At 46.5% G+C, this 17,504-nt stretch overlaps 1 protein-coding gene across 3 annotated transcripts in view; it reads left to right on the top strand.

Moving 5' to 3' along the window:
* ATXN7L1 (ataxin 7 like 1) overlaps nucleotides 1-17,504 on the top strand; it is a 239,121-nt gene that overhangs the window by 214,477 nt on the left and 7,140 nt on the right. For 2 of the 3 annotated variants that reach the window (XM_060157270.1, XM_060157269.1), the window contains exons 8-10: nucleotides 7,235-7,430; nucleotides 10,952-11,073; nucleotides 15,596-16,529. In XM_060157270.1, the coding sequence (XP_060013253.1) occupies nucleotides 7,235-7,430; nucleotides 10,952-11,073; nucleotides 15,596-16,529 (1,252 nt within the window). Of the gene's footprint in view, nucleotides 1-7,234; nucleotides 7,431-10,951; nucleotides 11,074-12,752; nucleotides 13,059-15,595; nucleotides 16,530-17,504 lie in introns of all 3 variants that reach the window. The other variant, XM_060157268.1, reaches the window with a different exon arrangement.

Below are 17,504 nucleotides of genomic sequence, written 5' to 3'. Positions count from 1 at the left end.
GAGGGTTCCCTTTTCTCCACACCCTCTCCAGCATTTATTGTTTGTATATTTTTTGATGATGGCCATTCTGACCGGTGTGAGATGATATCTCATTGTAGTTTTGATTTGCATTTCTCTAATGATTAATGATGTTGAGCATTCTTTCATGTGTTTGTTGGCAATCTGTATATCTTCTTTGGAGAAATGTCTATTTAGGTCTTCTGCCCACTTTTGGATTGGTTTGTTTGTTTCTTTGATATTGAGCTGCATGAGCTGCTTGTAAATTTTGGAGATTAATCCTTTGTCAGTTGCTTCATTTACAAATATTTTCTCCCATTCTGAGGGTTGTATTTTCATCTTGTTTATGGTTTCCTTTGCTGTGCAAAAGCTTTTAAGTTTCATTAGGTCCCATTTGTTTATTTTTGTTTTTATTTCCATTTCTCTAGGAGGTGGGTCAAAAAAGATCTTGCTGTGATTTATGTCATGGAGTGTTCTGCCTGTGTTTTCCTCTAAGAGTTTAACGGTGTCTGGCCTTACATTTAGGTCTTTAATCCATTTTGAGTTTATTTTTGTGTATGGTATTAGGGAGTGTTCTCATTTCATTCTTTTACATGTAGCTGTCCAGTTTTCCCAGCACCACTTATTGAAGAGGCTGTCTTTTCTCCACTGTATATTCTTGCCTCCTCTATCAAAAATAAGGTGACAGTATGTCCATGGGTTTATCTCTGGGCTTTCTATCCTGTTCCATTGATCTATCTTTCTGTTTTTGTGCCAGTACCATACTGTCTTGATTACTGTAGCTTTGTAGTATAGCCTGAAGTCAGGGAGCCTGATTCCTCCAGCTCTGTTTTTCTTTCTCAAGATTGCTTTGGCTATTCGGTGTCTTTTACGTTTCCATACAAATTGTGAGATTTTTTTGTTCTAGTTCTGTGAAAAATGCTAGTGGTAGCTTGATGGGGATTGCACTGAATCTGTAGATTGCTTTGGGTAGTAGAGTCATTTTCACAATGTTGATTCTTCCAATCCAAGAACATGGTATATCTCTCCATGTGTTGGTATGATCTTTAATTTCTTTCATCAGTGTCTTATAATTTTCTGCATACAGGTCTTTTTTCTCCTTAGGTACGTTTATTCCTAGATATTTTATTCTTTTTGTTGCAGTGGTAAATGGGAGTGTTTTCTTAATTTCACTTTCAGAGTTTTCATCATTAGTGTATAGGAATGCAAGAGATTTCTGTGCATTAATTTTTTATCCTGCTACTTTACCAAATTCATTGATTAGCTCTAGTAGTTTTCTGGTAGCATCTTTAGGATTCTCTATGTATAGTATCATGTCATCTGCAAACAGTGACAGCTTTACTTCTCTTTTTCCGATTTGGATTCCTTTTATTTCTTTTTCTTCTCTGATTGCTGTGGCTAAAACTTCCAAAACTATGTTGAATAATAGTGGTGAGAGTGGGCAACCTTGTCTTGTTCCTGATCTTGGTGGAAATGGTTTCAGTTTTTCACCATTGAGGATGATGTTGGCAGTGGGTTTGTCATATGTGGCCTTTATTATGTTGAGGTAAGTTCCCTCTCTGTCTACTTTCTGGAGGGTTTTTATCATAAATGGGTGTTGAATTTTGTCGAAAGCTTTCTCTGCATCTATTGAGATGATCATATGATTTTTCTCCTTCAGTTTGTTAATATGGTGTATCACATTGATTGATTTGCATATATTGAAGAATCCTTGCATTCCTGGGATAAACCCCACTTGATCATGTTGTATGATCCTTTTAATGTGCTGTTGGATTCTATTTGCCAGTATTTTGTTGAGGATTTTTGCATCAATGTTCATCAGTAATACTGGCCTGTAGTTTTCTTTCTTTGTGACATCTTTGTCTGGTTTGGTATGAGGGTGATGGTGGCCTCATAGAATGAGTTTGGGAGTGTTCCTCCCTCTGCTATATTTTGGAAGAGTTTGAGAAAGAGAGGTGTTAGCTCTTCTCTAAATGTTTGATAGAATTTGCCTGTGAAGCCATCTGGCCTTGGGCTTTTGTTTGTTGGAAGATTTTTAATCACAGTTTCAATTTCAGTGCTTGTGATTGGTCTGTTCATATTTTCTATTTCTTTCTGGTTCAGTCTCGGAAGGTTGTGCATTTCTAAGAATTTGTCCATTTCTTCCAGGTTGTCCATTTTATTGGCATATGGTTGCTTGTAGTAATCTCTCATGATCCTTCGTATTTCTGCAGTGTCAGTTGTTACTTCTTTTTGATTTCTATATTTATTGATTTGAGTCTTCTCCCTTTTTTTCTTGATGAGTCTGGCTAATGGTTTATCAATTTTGTTTACCTTCTCAAAGAACCAGCTTTTAGTTTTATTGATTTTTGCTATAGTTTCCTTCATTTCTTCTTCATTTATTTCCGATCTGATCTTTATGGTTTCTTTCTGGCTCTCCTTCTGTGGCTTTCTTTTATTCCACCCTCTTCGATCTTTTGGATTCATCTTCAACGTCATTAGCTAGATGGCTATAGCACTTCCAGAGGAAAAAGGTCCAGATGAAGGTGGAGACCACCTTTTCCTTGTGTCTCTTTTTTTTTTTTTTTTAATAGCTGTCCTAGTGGGTGTGAAGTGGTAACTCATTGTGATTTTGATTTGCATTTCCCTAATGACTGATGATGTTGAACATCTTTTCATGTGATTGCTGGCACCATTTATATATCTTTTCTGAGAAATGTCTATTAAAGTTCTTTGCTCATTTAAAAAAAAATTTTTTTAAATAAATTTATTTATTTATGGCTGTGTTGGGTCTTCGTTGATGCCCACAGGCTTTCTCTAGTTGCAGAGAGCGAGGGCTACTCTTCACTGAAGTGCATGGGCTTCTCATTGCAGTGGCTTCTCTTGTTGCGGAGCACAGGCTCTAGGTGTGCAGACTCAGTAGTTGTGGCACACGGGCTTACTTGCTTCGCGGCATGTGGGATCTTCCCGGACCAGGGATCGAACCCATGTCCCCAGCACTGGCAGGCAGATTCTTAACCACTGTGCCACAAGGGAAGTCCCTAAATTTATTTTTTATCGAAGTATAGTTGAATTACAATGTTGTGTTAATGACAGCAAAGTGACTCAGTTATACATATATATACATTTTTTTCATATTCTTTTTCATTATGGTTTATCACAGGATATTGATATTCCTTATGCTATACAGTAAGGTCCTTTGCCCATTATTTTTTAATTTTTAAAAATTTTTTGGCCACACTGTGCGGCTTGTGGGATCTTAGTTCCCTGACCAGGGATCGACCCCAGGCCCCTGCAGAGAAAGTGAGGAGTGTTAATGACTGGACTGCCAGGGAATTCCCTCCTTGTGTCTCTTTTTAAAAGTGAGAAAAATCTTTGCAAAAGCCACCCCCCCCCATCGCAAAACAAAATACATTTTCTTTTATTTCTCATGCACTTTCCCAAACCAATCATTAACGAGATGAATGAGATTCCCATTATTACTTAAGGGGTTAAATGGAGACTAGGATGTCATCACCATGATGATCACCACAGTTCTGTTGATCTCTTTGTTTTTCAGAGCTAATGCCTTTTTTATCCCTTTACTATGATTTTAGTATTTTGGGACAGAGGAGATAAATGTGTTCAATCCATCTGCCCCATTTAACAGTAAATTCTTCAGCCACTTTCTTGCACATACCTGTACTCCTAGCTCACTTTCTTTTATTTTTCTCTCTTTCTTTTTGTTATGAAAATTTCCCCATGTACAAAAAAATAGAATAGTATAATGAATACCTGCATACCTAGTTTTAACAGTTTTAATATTTAGCCACTGTGTTGACTTCATCTACATTCTTTTTCGTTTTTTATAAATTTATTTATTTTTTTTACTTTTGGCTGCATTGGGTTTTCGTTGCTGCACACGTGCTCTCTCTAGTTGCAGCGAGCGGGGGCTACTCTTTGTTGTGGTGCACGGGCTTCTCATTGTGGTGGCTTCTCTTGTTGCAGAGCACGGGCTCTAGGCACACGGGCTTCAGTAGTTGTGGCACGCGGGCTCTAGAGCACAGGCTCAGTAGTTGGGGCACACAGGCTTAGTTGCTCTGCGGCATGTGGGATCTTCCTGGACCAGGGCTCGAACCTGTGTCCCCTGCATTGGCAGGTGGATTCTTAACCACTGTGCCACCAGGGAAGCCCCATCTACATTTTTTGATCTGTTTTGAAGTAAATTGCAGATATCTTGGCATTTCACCCTAAATTTTCAAATGCATCTTTGGAAAGTAAAGGTCTTCTCCTTTATAACTATGATACTAGTATCACACAACAAAATCCGGCTTTTATCTCCCGCAGGATAGGGAGGTCCTAATATGGTGGGGAAAGCTTCAAAAAGAGTCTACCAGAAAGTATGGGAACAATTTAAATGTCCATCAATAGAGTAGTTAAATAAGTTACAATATGTCCATACTATGGAATACTATACTGGGGAATATTAAAATGATGATAGATTTCTATACATGGAAAGATTTCTGCAACATCACTAAGTTAAAAAAAAAGCATAATAGTATGTACAATGTGATCCAGTTCTTACGCTACTAAATGTAAAATAGATAGCTGGTGGGAAGCAGCCGCATAGCACAGGGAGATCAGCTCGGTGCTTTGTGACCACCTAGAGGGGTGGGATAGGGAGGGTGGGAGGGAGGGAGATGCAAGAGGGAGGAGATATGGGGATATATGTATATGTATAGCTGATTCACTTTGTTATAAACAGAAACTAACACACCATTGTAAAGCAATTATACTCCAATAAAGATGTTTTTAAAAAAATGCATGTGCCTGTTCGCACAGTAAAGAGGTCTGGAAGGATATAAATCAAAATGGAAGTAACACTTGATCTTGAGTGGCAGGTTTACGAATGCTGTTTTCTTTCTTTATATGTTTTGATGTTATCAAAATTGGTTTACCGTTTGGGTCTTCAGCTGTAAACAGGCAACAGTGCTGTTGTCCCTTCTGACACAGGAGAGTAGGGAATGCACCTGGGAGTTGTGTTTTCCGGACTATAGACTTTTAACATGTAGAATGAATGGCATCTTTGTTTTCATAAGGTTGGAAAGTGATAGTCAATAATAAATTATCATACCAACAGAGTTGGTATAATTACACGGGAAAACTACCTGTGGCCTTGTTTGTGGCGTTTTATGGGTTTTTTTTATTTGTAGCATTGTATGCATACATGAAATTTACTATTTTAATTTCTAAGTGTACAGTTTAGTGGCATTAAGTACATTCATGTTGTGGTGCAACCATCACCACCAGCCGTTTCCAGAACTTTTTCATCATCCGGTACTGGAGCTCTGTACCATTAAATACTAACTCCCTGTTCCCAGCGCCTCGTGACCACTGTTCTACTTTTTGTCCCTGTGAATTTGACTACTCTAGGTACCTCGTACAAGCGGTGTCATACAGTAATTGTCCTTTGTGACGGGCTTAGTTCACTTAGCATCATGCCCCCAAGGTTCATCCATGTTGTAGCAGATGTCAGAATTTCCTTTCTTTTCTTTGTTTTTTTTAAAGGAACATTTATTTATTTACTTATTTTTGGCTGTGTTGGGTCTTTGTTGCTGCGCGCGGGCTTTCTCTAGTTGCAGCAAGTGGGGGCTACTCTTCATTGCGGTGCGCGGGCTTCTCATTGCAGTGGCTTCTCTTGTTGTGGAGCATGGGCTTTAGGCGCACGGGCTTCAGTAGTTGTGGCTTGTGGGCTCAGTAGTTGTGGCTCATGGGCTCTAGAGTGCAGGCTCAGTAATTGTGGCGCATGGGCTTAGTTGCTCTGTGGCATATGGGATCTTCCCGGACCAGGGATTGAACCCTTGTCCCCTGCATTGGCAGGCGGATTCTTAACCACTGCACCACCAGGGAAGTCCAGAATTTCCTTTCTTTTTAAGACTTAATATTCCATTGGGTGGATATATGGTATGGTAACAATTTCATAAAGCCATAGTCTAGTATCTGTTTGTAGAGCTGTCTTGTTTATCCATTCATCTGTTGATGGACTTTGGGGTTGTTTCTACCTTTGTGGCTTTGTTTTTACACGACTCTGCTTTGGGGATCTGGTTTGAACTCAGGAATCTGACACCTAGAAAGATTTCAAAACAACAAAGAATCCAGGGTGAAAATGAGGGAGAAGGGAGATGCATGAGTAAAAGCTGCTTGGTGTTACTTGAAGGGGCAGCTTTCAAAGCAGAACACAGAAAACCTTTTTGTTTATTTATTTATTATTATTTTTTTAAGATCCTGATTTTTTTTTCTCCAAATCTTCTTTTTCACCCAGTCTTTCTCCCTGGTCAATCACCTCATGAAAGTGGAGAGCAGTAAAAACAACTAACAACTAGCTTTGACCGTTCTTCTAACTCTTCTCCTGAGGTGTATGTTTCGTTTTGCTCTTTGCTGCTCAGGAAGCATTAGTGCCACGTCTTACTGTGACTGATGCTGCTTTTCTATAAGCTTAGCCATAATTGAGATGAGATCTGTTGGATTGTTTATACGCATAGAATTCATTCATTCCTTCATTGAGAAACATATTTCTTCAACGCCTACTGTTGAGTCAGTCATGCCAGCCTGTGGGTCTAGAGGCTTGTCAAAAATTAAACGGAAACAATCATCCTCAGAAGACACAATTAAACTGCATGTGGTTTGATATATTAAGAAACAGGCTTGGCTGTGGGGAAAGGAACTTGTGGCCCCATGGCTGGGACAAACCATTTTTTCATGTCGGTATGGTAACAATTTCATAAAGCCATCGTTTAGTAGCTGTGTGTGTAGGGCTGTCTTTTGTCATCACTGATATTTTGTTGATTGATTTGAACTTATTTATCTGGTTGATCTTCCCATCAGGTCCACTTTCAAAGAGAAGCAACTGCAGGGCAAGTACAAATTACTTACATGCAAATGAATGAATAGTTGTAAGTGAATTCTAGAAGATTAGTTTTAAGTTAAATTAACTCTTTGTCACATTGGCTTCTATTTTTGTAGTTTCTATTCCTCTTACACTGTTGGAGTTGTCCCTGATGCCCAAATTCAAGCAGGGCAGAGCCTCAGCTCCAACCTGTAGAGAGCTGGTCGCTGCTCACCCTCTCAGCCTGAATTTTCCCCTTGTGCAGATTTGCCATTGATCCGCCTTCCTTAATGTATCTGGAAGGCTGACTGGTCTGCCTTCCGAGCTCCATGAAACTGGGTGGATCTTGTTCCCTCGGAAAAGTTGATTCTGTTTGCTCTCTCTTGCCCTTAGACCATCATCTGCAAATAGCATAAGCAGCAGTACATCTTCAAATCACAGTGGCTACACTCCGGAACCCCCTCTACCCCCAGTTGGAGGTGACCTCGCCAGCCGACTGTCAAGTGATGAAGGGGAGATGGACGGAGCCGACGAATCCGAGAAGTTATTAGACTGTCATTTCTCCACCCACCACCCCAGACCTCTTGCGGTAGGCCTCCTTCTGTTTCCATCCAGGCGTTGTTTCCCCCTGTGCTTTGCAGTATTTAGGTGACTGTGTCCTACAATGGCATCTTTCCTAAGGAGAGGCCTCCGGGACAGTGTTTTACGAAAGGGCTTCCCCTGAGGTTGAATGATTACCTTAGAAATCCCCTCTGAAAATCACAGAAGGAAAGGTAAGGGCTCCCAGCTGATTTTAATCCTTTAAACACCTGAGTATTTGTGGTCCACCTGGAAGCGATAATGCTTGAGAAACGGTGTTTATAGAAGAGCACGGGGAACTGACCTTCCTGACTTGCCCGTCCACGGGGAGCCTCTGATTTCAAGAGTTAGTCTAGCTCACCTGCCTTGGAAACTGTCTCTGAGCAGTGTTCCAGGTGCCAGTCCTGGCTGGTTTGCTCCCCTGTTGGTTCTGAGTTTTATTGTTATTAGTAGGTGTGACGATATGGCACCAGAACTGAGTGTGTGTGTGTGTGTGTGTGTGTGTGTGTGTGTGTGTGTGTGTGTGTGTCTGTGTCTGTGTCTGTGTCTGTGTATGTGTGTGTGCAGGAAAGAAGGAAGCATTTCATGTCCGCGTGATTGTTGATTAACGAAAAGGTCAGTTTCTTCCCAGTTCCTTGAAAGAATCCACTTTAACAATTCAGAAGGTCATGGAAATCGAGGTGGGTGGTATAAGGAGGCATGAGCTGGAGGCTTGTTTGTGTTTGCCCTACGAGCACTTAAGAAGGGACTGCCTGGTGCTTCCATCACAGAGCCGAATTCAGGGAGGCTGGGAACGTTGGACCCCACAGCCGGTTTGCTCTGTTCCCAGCTTCAGCCCTGCAAGATTAGCTTTGACTGTCCCAAGATGGCATGAACTGTGTAGGTGAAATCAACCGTGCATCACGATAGAGTGAGTCCCTCCTCCCTTCTATCAGCATGATGAATGAAGGCCAAATTCACTTCCTGTTTCTGGGGAGGATGGTGACCTGTACTTCACCAACAGCCTGAGACTTTGCCTCTTGGCTAGTACAAAAATAGGGGCAGTCAGGAATGCTTCTGACGGCCAGTAATAGAAAACAACTCATACAGTGTGTGCACTTCGGTCATTTACTTGTCTCATATAACAAGGAGTCTAGAGGTGAGAGCTCCCAGGCTTGGTTCAGCATCTCCTCAATGTCCTGCTGCTGAGGGAGAATCTCTGCAACCCTCTTTGCCTTTCACGCACAGTCTGGATGTGTCAGCTCGAGCTCCAATATCACATCCTCACCCAGTAGCACTCTACAAAGCGGGGAAAGGGACAAACAGAAAGGGAGTCTGCTTCTAAGATGCTATCTTATGTCATTTCTTAGGGAAGAAAAATCTTCCTATGAGCACCCCCAGCAGACCTTCCCTTCCATCAACCAGAAGTAGGTCATGTGCCCAGCCCTATACCAATCAGTGGCAGAGAAGGATAGGATTGTAGTAGCACAGAATGAATCCTGCCGTGATTTCATCCCAGAGTTCTGGGAAGAGACCTACCTTCCCTGCTCACTGCTCCGTGTCAGAGATCAGAACAAAAGTGTGGTTCTGTTAGCAAGGAAAAGGCAGGGAGAGCTGGGGGGGGGGGGCGGGTAGCAGTTGATGAACTTGGCAACCAGTAGGGTCTGCCACAGTGGCCAGTGCAGCGAGGATCTACAGCCCTACCTGGGGCATCATAGGCGACCAAGGACAGGAGCCTCTGGGGCACTGAGCATTGCATGTGTGTTGAATTAGAGATATAGGTAGCACAGACAGTAAGAGGCCTCCAGCTTCCAAGTCTGAAAGGGAGACAGGGCTGTCTACCAGAAGGCCAGACTCTGGAGCACATCAAGATCTTTGTCCAAATGACAAGCTGCCAGGCTACAGTGGATTAGCTCAACTCAGAGCCTGGCAGATTTGTGTGCCCTTCATGTTTTGCTGATTTAAATGGAAAGGCCATGGATTCGTTTCTTTGCTTTGTCCTTTCTCTCACGGCCAACTGATACATTAAATCAATTTTTGTAATGAACACTTGTTCAGGGTGTCTTTAGCAAGGAGATGAAAGAAGAAAAGATGTCTGGACCTGGACCGGCTCCCACATGCTGCTGGGGACCGGCTTCCACGTGGGAGAACTCCCTTTGTATGTTTTAGTACTTGGCCAGTAAGCCCTTAATGTGCGGAAAAGAATTTTTCATCAGGAGTACCAGATTTGATGGGAGGCAAGATTTTAGGGTAACCCCACCCCAAACATAAGCAGAAACAAAACAAAGGGAAGGTCTTGCGTTTCCTCCTAAGAACTGTTCCAAAGGCTGGTTCCAGGAAGGATTTGTGGAATGAGTGCCAACCCAGCACTGTGTCTGGGATGGAGGCCAGGGAGCTGCTGGGAGAGGCCTGGGGGAGGGGGAAAAACGCAGTTGAGTTATAGAGTCATATTTGCAGACTCGCTTGAGCTCTGACCAGGCAAATGTCACCTCCTCAGAAGCCGCTTCTTACCTGTCTGTCTGCTGGCCTGGTTGTCCTAACATCATCATTAAATGACGTTTATCAAACATCTAACTGCTCATATTTCAGCCCCGTGTTTTAAGTGTGATAGTTCGTTCTGAACACTTTGTAGGACCTTATCTCTGTAATCCATCCTTTAGCCTAAATCTCTTCTCATATTGAGAAGAGAATGGGGTCCCTGACCTTTATACGTTTATAATCATCAAGACAGGCACAGAAGCGTGCAATACGATGTAATACAGCCACCTAGCGATTCCCAGGTGGGGAAGTAATGAAGTATGTGTAGGTGTCTGTGGGAGTTCAGAGTGGCAGCGTGAGTCAGATAAAGGTCGCTGGAAAGGAGAGTCTTAATTAGGGCCCTGAGGGAGGGGAGAATTGCACTTGGCCGAGAGAAGAGGGAAGGAGACAGAGGCAGGCCGAGGGGGCAGCAGAAGCGTGGGCGCAGAGGCAGTGATGTGTCCCAGGGCAGCCTGGACGCGCCGATGGGAGAGGAGATGAGGCAGCACCAGGAGAGGAGGGAGTTCAGCCCAGCTGGGAGGGAGCTGGCTCCGCTGACAACAGGTAGGAACGGTATGACCCACTGGCAGGAGAAGCTCAGGACCAGCCGTTTCCATTACCGTGATGGGAAGCAGGGAACCACCGTCTTCCTTGAGAAGATGACAGCTGTGACAAGCCCGTGGTGCTGACACACTACCCGGCTACTGGTTGCTGTTGGTTTGGGTTTGGTTTTGTTTTGTTTTTCAACCTAAAATGCTGGCTCAATTCCAGGTATAGAGAAGGTAGCCCTCAATGCTACAGAAGACCGAATGTCACTATTGTTGAGTCATCCTGTGAGGTTCTGCAGAAAATCTAGGAGCTCAAACTGAAGCACCACAGAAATATTTTTGGCTTCGGTACTATTTTGCTTCTTTATTTTGAGGAAAACTGTACCCCTGTGTGTTTTTATGCAAATGTTATTTTTCTGTGTAGAGCTTATATTAGCTTATTAACCTGTAATCAAAATTAAAATCGTTTTTGTTTTCCCCCTCACAGTTTTGCTCATTTGGGAGTCGCCTCATGGGCCGAGGGTACTATGTGTTTGATAGAAGATGGGACCGTTTTCGATTCGCACTAAACTCCATGGTAGAAAAACACTTGAATTCACAGATGTGGAAGTAAGTGAGCGGTTTTTGTGCAATATGAGATCTGAGCTGCTCCACAACTATCTGAACCCCAGCTTTCTAAATGAATGTCACTAGTTGGTTTTTGTTTGTTTGGTTGGTTGGTTTTTTGCGGTACGCGGGCCTCTCACTGTTGTGGCCTCTCCCGTTGTGGAGCACAGCCTCTGGACGCGCAGGCTCAGCGGCCATGGCTCACGGGCCCAGCCGCTCCGCGGCATGTGGGATCCTCCCGGACCGGGGCACGAACCCGCGTCCTCTGCATCGGCAGGCGGACTCTCAACCACTGCGCCACCAGGGAAGCCCACTAGTTGTTTTTCTATTGAACAAAATGATTCTGAAATCAGGGTTCGTGATTAATTCTTAAATGTCAGCCCCTCTTCTTGGTTGCCTATATTTTTCAGAGACAATGTGTGGTATGCTTTGTCTTCTTTGGAGATCCCTTTTGTGTTGGTAATCTTCCAAACTAAATGAAAAGGGATTAGATAAGACCTCATTTATTTAACAGTGTTAAAGGGCCTTTTTGCTATGACCAAGACCATCTAAGGATATTAAGAATATGCTTCAGTTTGTAATGTTAATGCTACAGTGTCAATACTAAACATTTCCTAACGGTTATGGACCAACTTGTAATTGTTCAATGTCCTGTGCAAAAGTACGTACCGCAACCAACAGGGCAGATCAGGGGCCATGTTGCCAAGTTAGTTAAGCTTGTCTTTGGCCCTTCCCACCTCCCTATAGGACTCTCTCCTCACCTCTATGCATACTTCTCTCTACCCTAAACCCAGCTTATGTCCCATTTCCCTATGGTCCTTTTATTCTCCAACACCTCTCGATGTATTTGCATTTTAATAGATTCATGAAAAGGGGAAAAGCCTTCTTGACTTAGGGAAATGCTGTTGTACGGGAAGACGGGGCTAGACCCTCTCAAACCATAGCACGTAAGGAGCTGCCATTCCGGCCACTTGGTAATGCCAGGCCAACGCCCTGGCTACCTCCAGCCCCCAGTCCTGCAAAGGTGAGCTTTTGAGATCTCATAATCCACAGAATCATGGATTCCTCAGCTCTAAGTCCAGATGGTCCAGGAGAGCCAACACTAAGCCCCTCACCCTGCCCAGTGAAGCCCAGGAAAGGCCAGGAAGGCATTCCTGAGAAATAGGGTAGGATGGGAACAGAATTCAAAACCTCCCCTCTCCCAGGTCTCCTCCACTCTCCCAGGCAATGATGGCATCCCAGCGCCTGTTCACCACGATGCCCAAAGAGCTTCCAGAACTTCTAGAAGTAAGCCCCACGGTGCCTGCAGTAAGCTCTCGTAGCGGACTTAGGACGACACATTGACACTTCCTGTGAAGTAGGAAAGGGCCACAAGAGAAGCTTGTCATTTCTTCTTCCTTAAGTGACTGCCCAGTGTGTCTCAAAGGCACCCCGAGATCTACCTGTGTCCTTTCTAAACAGCACCCGATGGGCTGCGTGCGGGGTTACTGTGTTCTCGGTGTTTGGTGACTTATCCCTCTGCGCGGGTCCCCCAGCACGGCAGCCAGCGCCGGTGACTCTGCAGCTCTGTGCTCTCCTGTGTTGTGGAAGCGTAAATCCCGGGCACGTGGAAGGAATGTGTTGATCTGTATTTCGCTGCCTGGTGTCCTGTCAGCTCAAGTCCATATTCCTTTCCTCCTCAGGCACAGAAACCCGAGCCACAGGGCATCAGGTCCCTCCCCCCTTTTCAGGACTTGTCTAACCAATCTGCTGTCACTGAGCAACATTGGGGCTGCCTGGGTGTCAACTCTGGAGAGCGTAGCACCCCGCTGCCCTCTCAACCTCACTGCCCAAACCCCAGGCCCCGACGGGCCCGAACCTGGAGGGATGGCAGCCGATGGGGGCGTGGAAGACATTAGGAAGAAAAGGAACGGCCAAGACTCTTTTTTCTTTAACAAGCATTTAACTCTGCATCAGGAGACGCCAACACAGTATTCTCTTTCAGCCAGGTCAGCATCTGGATCTCCATGCCAGCTGGCAGGGGAGGATGGGCACTGTAATTTATTCGCATCTGTGGGCTTTTGTATGGGACTTCCCTAGGCCAGCGTGCAAAGCTTCAGCTGGGACACAGCCCGCCAAGCTGAAATCCGCTGCCATTTGGCACCTGGAAGAGCACATTAACTGTCTAGCGTGGGGGGAAGGGGTCCCCGGAGACAGTGAGCTGCCACATGCCCCTCTCCCTGCTGCTCCCCTACCCCTTCTCCCCTCCTGACTCTGCTGGCCATTAAGGGTGAGTGGGGAGAGGAAGGAAAGAGGTAGAGAGTATGCAGAAAAAGAGCACCCACCCCAGTGCTGAGTGTCAGCCTGGGCACGCTGAGGACTTCAGCTCTGCCGGTCAGCACAAGCTGAAACCTGAATGTGTACAAACAAAAGAAAATAACAAATCGGGACACTCAGAGCAGATCCCAGTTAAGGTCATCGATGGGGGTCCTCTCTAAATGAGCCATCCGGTATTTGTAAATAACTTTTTATTACAAGGCACTGCCAAACCTCCGCCCATATGGACGCCTATCCGTAGTTTAGCTGGTACGGAACTTAAGTGAAGGAGAGACTTGAGTGGGATGCCTAGAGAATCCCAGGAGTCAGTAGCCAGCGGAGACGGTGTGGTGTGCTGACACCACACGCTCTGAGAAATGGGCCCTGGTGCTGTTAGGAAGGGGTTGTGCAGTGCCAGACAGTTGTAAGGGCGTGTTTAGACCTTTCCGATCTGATTAATGGGAGTCCTTGCCTGGCATGCATAGTTATGTCGCTGCTGAGAAGTCACCTGCTCACCCATCCACCACCCACCCATCCATCCATCCATTCAGTCATTCATTCATTGCAACAAGTACCACTAATGGAGCCCCAGTTTAGCGTTGACAGGGAGCTTTTACTCTCTTTAGGCTCGAGAGAAAACAGATTTTCAAACACCGTCACAGCCACAGTGGGTTTGGCAATGTTTTTCTCCTATATTTGATCTCCTGAGTCTGATGTTTTCAGGGACACTGCGCTTATATATTCAAGGCTTCCTCTGGATTCCACCCTAGAGGTGGAAGCCATGGGCTTCAGCAAACTGCAGGCAGAAAACTGCATCCTCAAAGAGAGCAGGGCTAGGAGAGGCATTTCCTCCTCAGCGGGGCCTCTTCCCAGCGCTGCCTGCCTCACCCCGATGCTGCGGCTGGGAGGGTGGCCTCCAAGGAGAAAAGGGAGGCCCCATTTCACACCTGCCCGCCTTCAAGAGCTGTTTTTGAAGCTCTTGAACGAAGCAGAGCTCGTTCCTAATTTCTGGGGAGCCCAGCTACACGGAACATGATTTCCAGCAGAAACAGGGAGTGGGGAGCAAGGTGAGAAACAGGAAAGAACCAGTTTGAAAATATTCACCTGGCTCCTGAGGTCAGTATCCTTTCCTGAAAAGTCAGGGACATGGTGACCCAGAGGCCCCTGTGCCCCTCTCAGTCCCCAGAGTAGCAGCAACATGGCCCCAAGCCATGGTTTGGAAGTAGAAGCTGTTTCCAGCACACGTCAAAAGACAGAGTTTGCGGGGAGGCCCCCAGAGTAACCCACCACCTGGGGCTGGCCCGGGCTCCACGGAGCGTGAGGCAGGGACCTTGCTCCCAGGTGCCCCCAGCTTTCAGAAAGACCTCCGCCCCGTTCAGATGCTCTCCTGCACTTATCTTCCGAGCAAGCTAGAAATTCCTGATCCCCTTCTCTGAATCCATGAGGGTCCCTGTACCCTTCCCTCTTCCTAACAGAGGGACAGGAAGACCTGCTGAAGGGCAGCCATACCCCAAAGATAGCTCCTGAGTGATCGCTGAGGCAGGGTGAGGTGAAGGGGGAAAAAAAACAGAGCCAACAGCCGGGAGCTGACGTGGAAGTGCCTCTCTACAGGGTAACCCAGAGGCTGCAGGCAGTGAGGGCAGGGGGACTCTAGCCTGTGAGGAGAGAGGTGACTCCCAGATCTCCTCCCGTGAAGAGCAGGGTGGAGAGGCGGGGCACAGGAGGGGTGGGAGGCCCTGAGGGGCAGGGGCTGCAGGGGCACAGGGGACGCTCTGGCCCACGTGTGCAGGTGGCCAAGCCCCGTCCTCACGCCTCTTACTTCAAGCCAGGACCTGAGTGTGAAACGACCCCTTCTCGTTAAAAATTACCTTTGTCACTGCCAGGGGAGAAACCAAACAACAGAGGGGGATACTGCTGGGGAAGTTTCTATTCTAAATAACATTCGCCTTTTATTCATGAACACAAATCAGCCATTATCCAGTAGCCCAGCATGGAGAAAAGGATCTGAAAACCTGAAAGTAATTAAAACTAGGTTGCTGGATGTTGCAATGGGGGGAACTATAGGGAAGGGCCATAATTCAGACTTTGCCATCCTTCAAGGCTTCATTTTCCATTGTCTGGTTCCGCCAGGGATTTCTCTGTAGCCCTGATGCTCACACGTAGTCGAGCTTCTGGAGCAATGCCAAACCTATTTCTCACTGTTTCTCTTTCACTCTTCTCTCATGTTTAGGAAGATCCCTCCTGCGGCAGATAGCCCCATGCCCTCGCCAGCAGCCCACATCACCACCCCTGTTCCAGCATCCGTTTTACAGCCTTTCAGCAACCCCAGTGCTGTGTATCTTCCTTCAGCTCCCATCAGCTCGAGACTCACCTCTTCTTACATAATGACATCAGCCATGCTCTCCAATGCAGCTTTTGTGACATCGCCGGACCCGAGCGCCCTCATGTCACACACCACAGCTTTCCCTCATGTGGCCGCAACCCTCAGCATCATGGACTCAACATTCAAGGCCCCATCTGCCGTGTCCCCGATACCAGCTGTCATCCCTTCCCCATCCCACAAGCCATCCAAAACCAAAACCAGCAAATCCTCAAAAGTCAAAGACCTGTCCGCCCGTAGTGACGAGTCTCCAAGTAACAAAAAGAGGAAGCCGCCGTCTTCGACTTCCACCTCTCCCTCCGTATCCCTGCAGACATCCCTCTCCCCATTATCAGGGCCTCACAAAAAGAACTGTGTTTTGAATGCCAGTTCAGCTTTGAACTCCTATCAGGCAGCCCCTCCCTATAACAGTCTGTCTGTGCACAACTCAAACAACGGGGTGAGCCCACTCAGTGCCAAACTGGAGCCCTCAGGACGGACCTCGCTGCCCGGCGGCCCTACAGACTTAGTGAGACACATGGGCTCGGGGGGCGGCAGCAGTGACTCCTGTCCCCTCTCTGTGCCCTCCCTTGCAGGGGACCTCTCTCTGGCCTCACACAATGCCGTGTCTTCTCTGCCCCTCTCTTTTGACAAATCAGAAGGAAAAAAGCGTAAGAACTCAAGTTCTAGTAGCAAAGCCTGTAAAATCACTAAAATGCCTGGAATGAATAGCGTTCACAGAAAGAACCCACCCAGCCTTCTTGCACCGGTGCCCGATCCCGTTAACAGCACCTCCTCTCGGCAGGTAAGGGACCCGTCCTTCCAGGAGCCTTCTGGCACCGCCCGGGGATGGTGGGAGGGGGAGCAGGGCAGCGCCCCCCGCTTAGCTGTGCGGCCCAGGCAGGTGGCCCAGGCAGGTGGCCCAGACAGGTGGCCCAGACAGGTAACGCAAGCATGAGTCCCATCCTCGTTCTCCCCGTGGGCAATTCCACCCTCTGCTCTGAGAGCAATTTATCTAACAGATACTTTCTACAGTCTCCACGCACTAGGCACTGTTCTGAGTCCTATGTGAGCATCCCCTCATTTAATCCTCACAGCAACCCAGCGAGGTTGATGCAATTGTAATCACCACTTTACAGATGAGCAAACTGAGGCACAGAGAGGTTCTGAGTTCCATCACCTCACTCTATTGTATATCTGGAGTTCTGAGGACGATATCATTGAAGAGGTCTATTGCCAAGCAGTTTTATCTGATCTATTGGCATCCCCTTAGGAAGAACCTGAGGCCCAGCCAGGTTAAATGGTGACCTGGGTCCCACCTGGGGGGTGGGAGCGCATGTTTCTGGGGACTATTCTTCTCACTTTACCAGGCTCCCTACTCCTAAGATAACCCTTCCCTTCCTAAAGTATCGCTGCAGCTCACACCAACTGGCATAGAAGTGTTCAAGGCCACTGTACACAGAGGAGGGTGTACCGTGAGGGGAGCTGGGGGAATGGGAAATGATCCAAGAAGAACTCGTGTTTCTTTCCCTTGAGCCCTGTTCGCATCCTCAAGTCTAGTCTTCCTCTCGAGCTGGGAAGGCTGCTTAGGAAACCCTCCCACCTGACTGTCTGTGTGTAGAGGAGGGAGCAAAGGCGGGTAGGGGGCAGCCTGGGGTCCCTTTGAGCTGAGTCCAGCGGGAGGGACCTCCCAGGACAGCGTGCAGGGATGGTAGCAGCAGCCCCAGGCCGACAGCCACAGAACTCAGTGGGCCAGCCCTGTCTGGGGATGGGGACTTTG

The sequence above is a fragment of the Lagenorhynchus albirostris genome, chromosome 8 (genome assembly GCF_949774975.1).
Source record: "Lagenorhynchus albirostris chromosome 8, mLagAlb1.1, whole genome shotgun sequence".
NCBI lineage: Eukaryota > Metazoa > Chordata > Mammalia > Artiodactyla > Delphinidae > Lagenorhynchus > Lagenorhynchus albirostris.
The sequence above is the reverse complement of the archived record's forward strand: the minus strand, read 5'-3'. Positions and strand labels throughout refer to the sequence as shown.